The following is a 10,115-nucleotide window of genomic DNA, read 5'->3' on the forward strand; positions in this document are numbered from 1 at the left end:
ATAAGAAACAGCAAAATAAATTTTATTTCTGCTATATTGGGCAAAATCTAATATCCTATTATATTAAGGCTTGCATCAAATGGAATGGACCATTTCAGTTATTATCCAGTAGGCAGAGTTCAGCTGCCTGATTAATCTGATCAATGTAGTCATTAAGCTGATTTTTTTTTTCAGTTAAGAGTCTACATCAGTTCAAATTAAATGGAAAAATGCCAGATGTTCTCCATGATTTGTGCTATGCAATACTGGCTAAGGTTTTGATCTACTTAGCAACCCCAAAATAAAGTTTAAAAGAAAGAAGAATGGAAGCTTTATTATTTAAATAGCTGTGTTATTATCATACTACACAGTTAATTGGAAAGTTCCTCTACCATTGAAAAGTGTACATTAGTAAATATGATGATAGAACATAGATCTAGATACAGTATATTGTAATAAAATTTGCACAAGAGGTGACCTGTGCAAAGGGCTTTGTCGGTCTTTATTCTTCCTCCGCTACCCTCTAGCGCCTAGAACAGTCATCAGGTGATGCATGCTAAAGTGGTTAAATGATAAACTTGAGACTCCGTGCTGGTAGGCCTTAGCCTAGAACTCTTGACTCAGCCTTCAAAGATCAATTCATGCTTTTTAGTCAGATTAGAACACTTGTGAGAAAATCAGTCTGAAAATGTTATCTTTCTATATACATAGACTAAAAGGTTTCTAGAAAAGCAAATTCAAAGAATTAGTAAATTTCAAATGTATTTATGTTATATTCAATTTCCAGTTTTGAGTAAAGGTTTTGTCCAGGGTGACCACTAGAATCTGGACCACAATAATGAAATAATGTGCTCTCAAAGCAAAAGCATTCATTCATCCATCTGGTTACCAAAAAGTCAACAAACATGTAGAAAAAAAAATATATATATATATATATATGTATTTGGAGAGGTTTTTGCTGTAGGGCACGTGCACTTGCCAGCAAGACAGAGAGAGACAGAGGGATAGAAAGCGAGAAATCATCCAAATCACCCACCAGGGAGAATGGCCATGCAGCAATCCCTTCTCCTCCATTCTCCTCTCAGGATCTTGGGAGCACACACACACACACACACACACACACACACACACACACACAGTGTTGAGTTTGAGCCACCAGTCCGGGACTCGAATTGCGGTCCACTACATGGGACTCTAGCAACGTAGCCATTACACCATCTGCTGGTCCCTGTAGAAATATTTATATTGTTACAACATATAGGGGATTTCTTTACTGACTTCTTCATGGATCAAAGAAAAAGCACTTAATCTGTTGGATGACAATGCTATACAGTTATAGCTTGCCACATGGTTAATTTAAGTATAATCATACTCACTAGTTATCAATTATATTTATGAAAATTGTGACATTAGTTTTCAATTTCTTTCTGTTGTCTTATTCCTTTTTTGTTGTTGTTGTTGTTCATTTGTTATAGGGCATGTACACTTCATGGAGAGAGAGGCAGAGTGTGTGAGAAAGAAAGTGAGAAATCACTTTCTGGGGGAGGGCCCACAGCAATCTCTTCTCTTCCATTCTCCTACCAGGATTTTGGGTGCTTACACAAGTGCCCAGTGTGTTTTTCAATCCACCAGGTCTATGACTAGAACCACGCAGTTGGTCATGTGGGATCCAGCTGCCTTAACCACCATACCTCCTGTATTCCCTTTAAACACAACACATCCTTTATTTTTTTTTGTTTTGGCCATTGGCTGCATATGCTTGCCAGAAAGAGACAGAGACAGAGAGAGAGAGAGAGAGAGAGAGAGAGAGAGAGTGAATGTGAGAGAATGTGAGAAACCACCTCCCAGGGTCGGGGTGGGGGGCTGGCCATGCCACAATCCCTTATCCTTTAGTCTCTCAGGATTTTCAGCATGCACATGCCCAGTGCAATTTTCAAGCCACTGGATCTAGCACCCGAACCCTGGTCAAACATGTGGGAGTCTAAGCACCTTAACGACCATACCACTTGCTTGTTCCACAACATGTCTAACTTATACCTGGAATATGCCAAGCCATTATGACTGCTGAGTATCTCTATTTAGGGAAATTATTAATATAATGTGTTACTACAGTCTGATCATAAGAGGGCATATTTTAATGTCATATTTTCTCTTTTTTGAACCTAAATTTTAGGAGCTCTCTTAAACAATTTATTCCTATGGTAACCTTGTATAGTAATAGGAAAGATACATCCATTTTATAGATAAGAAAACCGGGCTAGAGGGGTGAATTGGCTATTTATAATCACACAACGAACTATAAAAGAAACACTGTGAAAAGCCCAGGGCATGCTTATCCTTGGTCCATTACCTCTATGGACTAGGTGTTTCCCTAGTAGTCATTTTTTTTGTGTCATTTTAACTAGAATTTGCTTTTAGTATATTTGATGCTTTGTCTTAGAACCATTGATAGTTTGTCCCTATATTTTTTTTTACTACTGCAAAAGGTGAGAGCATCTGAAATTTAAACTCATGATTAATTTAAAAATCAGACAAAACTGAATCAACTTTTCAAATCATTTCATTTAATACTTTAGAAGACAACCCTTACTGCGTTTACCAACTACATTTCAATGCATTCAGAGTCTTGTGGGTTTAGTTTTTGATCTGTTGTTTTATATATATATATATAAAAATTATATATATATATAATATAAGATCACTGGAGAGGAGAGAGATGGAGAGATGTAGAGAGGGGAAGTGAGAAATTACCTCCCCACACAGGGGTTGGTCATGCCACAATTCCTCAGGGTTTTGGGCTTGCACACACACATGCCTAGCATGAATTTCAAGCCCCTGGGTCTGAGACTAACACCACAGTCAGCCATGTGGGAATCCAGTGCCTTAACTACCATGCCACCTGCTGTCCCCACTGTTACAATTTTTATGACACCTTCAAGAATCCAAGTGGGTATTAACCGTCTACAAACAGGCAACTTCTCAGGGAAATGATTTTTTATTAATAATAAAACATTGAACAAATGTAATGACATGCTGATTTAGGAAAATTATCTATCTTATACCACTTCTTATTTGTATTTTGAGAATAAATTACATTTTCTAATGTCATTTGCATATCTTAAATTTCAAGCTAAGAATTTGGAAATTCTATTCATTTGAAAATGTATTATTAAATTCTCCCTTTCTTCTTCATTGTCGCCCCCCCCCCCCAATTCCAGGGGCCGTGTTTGATTTACAACCTGTAGAGGTAGAAGCCACACAAATAAGAATTACTTGGAAGAAACCACGACAACCAAATGGAATCATTAACCAATACCGTGTAAAAGTGCAGGTTTCAGAGACAGGAGTAATTTTGGAAAATACTTTGCTCACAGGAAGAGATGAGGTATTGCACTTTCATTTCACATCTTAGTGAACCTTTTCTGCCTAGTTCTGACTGATAATTTGGAAGATTTTCCAGTACTCAAACATAAGCTTTCTAGTACAAAGTGAAGTAAATTTAGGCCATGTTGATATTCCAGTTTGATAGTATTTTATTTCAGCACACATATTATTAGTTAAGTGCTATTACTCTTTTGCAGCATAGGAAAAAATGTTAATTGAGCAATTAAGCAGGACTAAAGGTATTTCCATAAGTGAATATTATTATGCTAATTCCTGTAATGAATTGTTTAGAAACTCCTGTTATGATTTAAATATTCCTTCAAAAGCTGTGCCCCCAATTTGGAACAGTTGCCAATGAAAGGCACAGTAATTTAAATAGCTGTTGTTGACAAATGATTATGTCCTATTTGGTCTTGGGAAGTTAATTTCTCAGAGCTGCCTCATTTAAAAAAATACATTTGATTAAAGAAGTCACCTAATAAAATAAAAGACATGTACATCATTTCGTCAATTTAAAATAAGAGGACAGGGATCATTTGCAATGTGTTTGCTTGTGTCCACACTAGCAGTCTATGTTTTCCTCTTTGTTTCTTTTAGAAGATGCACACTGGTTTTGCTTCACTGTCTTCATTCCCCTCACATAGTCAGGTATTCACTGTTTTGACCCTGTAAACTTCCAGGCTAGCCATATCCAGACGTTGCCTGCTCCCTGAAGCATACAAAGAATATAAGTATTTAGGACCAGTGCAGCAATCACTGGCCTTTAGAAACATATGAGGGATCTTCCGATTGTTGATGGAAAATGCATGCAGCAGTAAACCAGGCGGTTCTGTGAGGCTGACCCACAGGGAAGATTCTGGCCTCCTGTATGCGCTGGCCATACTCAGGCTCGTAACACAGGCTGGCAGAAGCTGGGAGTGGATTGTGGTGTTAGGACTCTGTTGGTGACTTGGGGTTGGGGATAGGGAGGCTGAGGGTGGGCTGGTGGGTGGTGGTGTAGGGATTATCAGGCCCAGCATCAGTGGGCGATGGGAGGCAGATGAGCACAGTGCTGGTTCTTGTCCACAGCTCAGGATAATTAGAGACATAGTTGTAGGTAGGCAAGTGAAGTTTTCTTAGAATTGTGGAAGGAAGGAAAGCCCTTCACAGCATGAAAGAAGAGTTCTCAAGTGAGAAGACCTCAAGGAACTGAGGTGGGGTTTTTATTTTGGTTAGGAAGGGCTCTGTTCAGGTTTGTTCTAGAGAGGGGTTAGTGCATGTATTTCCCTGTGGTGGAGGTAGCCTGTTAGCTAGGTCTGGTCATTTTTCTCCGAATTTTGGAGAGGACACAAAGGTCATGAGCTCTCTTTGTCCAAGAAGACCATTATCTCCTTCTCAGAATATGGTGGGACCTGGAAAAAAATCCTTGGACCTAGACTCTAATTGTTATTTTGTGTGCCCTGCCAGAGGTTTACAGCTTATGTCTGGAGGTACAAGTGATAGGGAGGACAGGAATTTAGGTTTTCAAAAATCTAGTTCAGTTGGCTGGTCTCAAGTGGCCCTTCCCCCTTTTGGTCAGCGTTCCCTCATGTCTGCCCCATTTGCCCTGTCTGCCTAACCATTTTCTTCCTCAACGGGAGTGCTGTCCTTTTGTCTTTGTTGCTCTTTCTCTCTCTTTTCTTGTCTTTCTCACTCATGGAAGAGATAAATAAACTTAAAATAAAACCAGAGAAAAAAATGTGTATTATGACTAAAAAAAGTATAGATTTCAAATTGTTTTGCACCAATATTAATTTTTATTTTAATTCCATTGTTCCACAAACTTTTTGCAGTACCCTCATATCTGATGGCTGTTCAGCAACTGGCTTCTGCTGTTTGGGTTCAGATTTGCTGCTTCTTCACTCTGCGCTATTATTTTCCTCACACATATTGTCGCTCCATTTCTAGCCCCTGACTTCCTCTACTTCTGGCACTTGCTTGCAAGTTGAGCGTACCATGTGCTCAGTGTACTCTAGCCACCCAGGACTTATTACTCCAAATGGTTCGCCATTTCCAACCCACGGTTAAGTTTTAATCCTATGTTGACTCCTTTCCTGTGTGCAAAAGATGTTGAATTATGCTTTCTCTGATACTCTAGTTGACAACTCAGGCAAAGGGCAAAAGCTTAACCCTTTGCTCCTGCTGAGAAGGTCTTAAATTAGATACTTGGTTTTCGTAGGACCAGGAGACAGGTTTCTTACTTCTGCTAATGACATCTACTGAATAGCCAGTCACACCTGTTTTTCTCTTGCGGCAGAGAGGCTCTGTGAGGCTTTTTTACGATTCTGTTTCTATCTGGTCCACAATCCTTGTGACATAGTAGAGAGAATATGAATTTGGTAGCTGCACACATCTGACTTTAAGATCCTCATTTGGTTCTGTACTGGGCTGTACAGTCAAGAGATTAAGAACAGAGACCCAGGAGACAGAATGCTTGGGTTTAAATCCTGGTTCTGCCATTATTGGTGGGTTAACTTTGGGATGGTTCACCTGACCTTTTTGAACTTAGGTTTCCTTTCTTTAATGGAGGGATTATAGAGCCTCTATAACAAAAGGTTAATAATTAGATTTTAATGGGTTTATGTGTGTAAAGGACTTAGAACTATCATAGGCATGCCGTAAGTGCTGCGTTAAATATCTGTGATTATTAACCTTGGCCTTGGGCCTTTCGCCCTCCTTGACAGTCAACATTAGTTCCTTAACTTTTCTCAATAAAAAGAGATATTATATTTCTCTTTGTTTCTGTGATGGTATCTTTCTTCATGATCAGGCCCATGTCTGTTGTTTCTGCTTTTCCACGTGTCTAGTGTTTGGGTTCACATCTCAGGAGGTTGATGTTGGGAGACAGACATAGCAGAGGCTCTAATCCAAATAGATCTGAGTCCTAAGCCTGGCTCTGCCGTGCTGTATGTCCATGACCATGGACAAATCAACTTTTTCAGACTTGGTTCCTTCCTTTCTGTGATGGAGACTGTATACCCATCTTACAGCATCAGGAGTAAACAGAGTAATAGATTAGACTTCTGGTTTGCTGTATTCCTTTATCATTCTTTTCCTTGACCTTGGTACCTCTCTTAGGATAACAGCTTTTTTTTTTTTTTCTCACATTCACTATTAATCTTCTTAAAGAGTAGATGTCACTCCCTCCACTCTTTAAATCTTGAAATTTTGTTAGAAGTCAACAATGACCTCTTCAGGGCCAAATACAGTGGATAAATATTTTTAGCTGTCCTTATCTCCTCCAAATCTGTCCCTCTGTGCCTTATACGTCAGTTTTTGACACTATTGCTTCTATACACATGCTTTTATATAGTGTGACTTTGTAATACTTTGGTCTTGCACAATAAAAAAAAATGAAGAAAATATAAAAATAGCCCTCTTGGGGCCAGCAGGTGGCGTGGTGATTAAAGGCACTGAACTTCCACATGACTGTGTGATTTGAGTCCCAGACCCAGTGACTCACTTTCTCTCTTTCTCCCTCTCTCTCTTTCTCTCTAGTAAAATTAAAAAAAAAAAATAATGATAATAAATAAAATTAAATAAATAATTCTAAAAACACACACACACACACAAACTAGCTTCTTCTACTGTTTTCTCATTCTTCTTTATAAAGATAGATTCTGTCAGGACTTATCACATCTAAATTCATTTTCTCCTGTCTGATAAAAAAAAAGTCCTCTTCAGGTAATAGGTCCTGAATCACGATGGGAAGAAGGCAGTACAATTGGGATGCAGAATAGATGCGAGATGGATATCTTGAGACAGTGATGATGACCTATGAAGGTTCTTGCAGCACACAGAAGGAAAAGTCTATCTAGGTAATTAATAGTTTTAGTGTGTTGAGAACCAGGTCTAAAGGGAGGCTATTTGAACCCCAGTACCAATTTATAGGTTTAGAATTCCTCAATTCCTTGGACTGGGTTTTTTTTTTTTGAGAGATTTTCACTGTAGGGCGCGTGTGCTCGCCAGACAGACAGAGAGAGACATAGAGACAGAATGCGAGAAATCACCCCCCAGGGGGGATGGTCATGCTGCAATCCCTTCTCCTCCATTCTCCTCTCGGGATCTTGGGCATGCACGCACACGCGCCCGGCGTGAGTTTTAAGCCACCGGGTCCAGGACACGAACCGCGGTCGACTATGTGGGAATCCAGCGACATAGCCATTACGCTAACTGCTGGTTCCCCTTGGACTGGATTTTGACCTCATAGTTGTCTAAGTGACAGTGGTTTGGAAAGCTTTGAGAGTAAGCATTTATAGCATTGTTATACGTCTGATGTTTCTCTTTTGGGATAACGTCACCATTATTCTCTGTCATAAAGACTTGAAACCTTTGGCTCACCTCTGACTTATGTTATTTCTTAACACTTAATAGCCAATTAAAGTTAGGGTCAGTTATTTATACCTCCACAGTGTGACTTTCATATATTTTAATTTTACTTCCGTGTCTCCCCAAGCCCAAAGTTGCAGTTTTTTGTCTGAACTAGTGTTGATATCTTACTGTACAGGTTGAGCATCCTGAATCAAAAAAAAAAAACAAAAAAACCCACAAATCCAAAATGCTCCAAAATCTGAAACATTTTGAGAACCAACATGATTCCACAATTGTAAAATTTCACATCTGACCTGATATGATGGGTTACAGTTAAATGCTGCAATATAAAAATATTGTATATAATTATCTTCATTCTATGTGTATAAAGTGTACATGAAACACATTCATTATTTGTTCAGACTTGGTTCCCATCTCCAAGATATCATTATGTATATAACAATATTAAAAAAATTTAAACCTGAAATCTGATGCACTTCTGGTCGCTCATATTTTGGATAAGAGATACTCAACATGTATTATTTTCCCATTGTTATGTAACAATTTGTCACAAATTTGGCAGCTTAAAACAATTTTTATGTATTTTCTCAGTTTCTTTTGGTCAAGAGTCCAGGCATAGTTTGGAAGGGTTCTTTCCTAGAGCCTTATTAAGTCTGCACTCAAAGTACTGGCTGAACTGTGTTCTCATCTGGAGGCTTGACCATTTAAGAATCTTCTTCTGGGCTCTCTCAGACTTTTGACAGTTTTATTTCCTTTAGGCTATAGAACAGAGAAACTTGACTTCTTACTTGCTTTTGACAGGAGAATACTTTAGTTCCTGGAGGTCCTCTACAGTTCCTTGTCATGTGAGCTTTCCCCACATGGTCATTTACTTCATCAACCAAGAATAGTCTATATAATGTAATGTAATCATGGGAATCATATCCCATCAGCTTTGTATCCTTTGAGTTATATGCAAGTCACAGGTACCACTCAACTCAAGGGGAGGAGATTACACAAAATGTAAACCATTATCTAAACAACAGGGATAGTGGAGGGACACCTGACGTGCAACCACTATGTTCTCCCTATCTACTATTGGATAGTCAGAAAAGTTATGACACATTTTTAAATAGAAAAACATAAAAAATATGTCATGACTTTTCCAGTAACCCAATGTTTTATTTTTCATACACCTTTTAGAGTAATCCATGAAGATTTAAACATATTATTTCATCATGAAATTAATACAACGAGAACTGAGAACTGAGGCAAAGGTGTGCATGTATCTACTTTGTAATCTAATCCTCACTATCATAACCAAATGTTGATGGGTTCTAAATTGAGTTTTATTTATTTATTTTTGGCTTATTTAATTTTGTTTGTTATTATTATTTATTTTCAAATTTGACTAGAAAGAGAAAGGAAAAGTGAGAAAGCAAGCCACGAGGTCCAGGACTTGAACCACAGTCAGCAATGCAGGAGTCCAGCACCTTACCCACCACACCACTTGCTGGCCCCCTTAAATTGTGTTTTAAAAGAGCATAGAGAGTTTAGAAGTAAACACTGTAAGAACTGAAAATAGAAATGGTTAAATGTGTTGCTTCCAGGGAGTAAGGCTTAGAATACGGAAGGTGTGGACAGGGAAGTGTTATTTTTGTTGTGAATGCTTTATCACCCTCGAACATTTTTTGGTAATCATTTGCACCTATCATATTGATGAAACTTCAAACAATATTGAAATATAATTATCCTGTGCTAGAATTGATCTGATCTCATCATTCTTATTGGAACTTGGAATTTTTTTCCCAGTAATACCTCATAATCTATTCATTTCTTAATAAATAGGGGTTATTTGAACAAGCTATTGTAAGATATAGATCTTAAACGCGTCTTCATAGGTATAAAATTTTATTTTCAATATTTAAATATTCTTTGGAAAAAAGCATTAGAATTATTAATTCTTAGGTTTTGAAGACTTGTACTTCAACTGTCGTATATGAGTCTCAGCACGTATGTATAACATGCCTAATAAATTATTAGTAATACAGCCTCTGGTAAAATATTTGACCCATTGCATTGTTGGAAAATTCATGATGTATTTTCCTGTTTTTCTATGCAAAAATGCATCATGACTTTTCCAACGACCCAATAGTACCACAAAAGTAGCTCCTACTTTATAAGCTTTAAAGTATTTTTTATTCATCTGCAAGCCTCTGTTTATTAAGTTACTATGAAGTTCTAGGCACTCTGTCAGGCCCAGAAAACATACCCTTGAAAAAATAATCATCCTGTTTTTTTAACTATTTTGAACTAAAATATTTTCTCTTTAATGTTTATCAGTTAGTCTCAACTCTCTAGATCCACACAGTAGATTATAGTAGCTATGTGTGTGAGATTTAGCACAAAGAATGTGGTGCACT

General features: G+C 37.9%; 1 protein-coding gene across 1 annotated transcript in view; it reads left to right on the forward strand.

The window, feature by feature from the left end:
• PTPRQ (protein tyrosine phosphatase receptor type Q) overlaps window positions 1-10,115 on the forward strand; it is a 246,341-nt gene that overhangs the window by 21,663 nt on the left and 214,563 nt on the right. Inside the window, exon 9 of the mRNA XM_006142866.3 lies at window positions 3,192-3,364. Within this exon, the coding sequence (XP_006142928.3) occupies window positions 3,192-3,364 (173 nt within the window). The remainder of the gene's footprint in view (window positions 1-3,191; window positions 3,365-10,115) is intronic.

Source organism: Tupaia chinensis, unplaced genomic scaffold (genome assembly GCF_000334495.1).
Source record: "Tupaia chinensis unplaced genomic scaffold, TupChi_1.0 Scaffold000085_1, whole genome shotgun sequence".
NCBI lineage: Eukaryota > Metazoa > Chordata > Mammalia > Scandentia > Tupaiidae > Tupaia > Tupaia belangeri.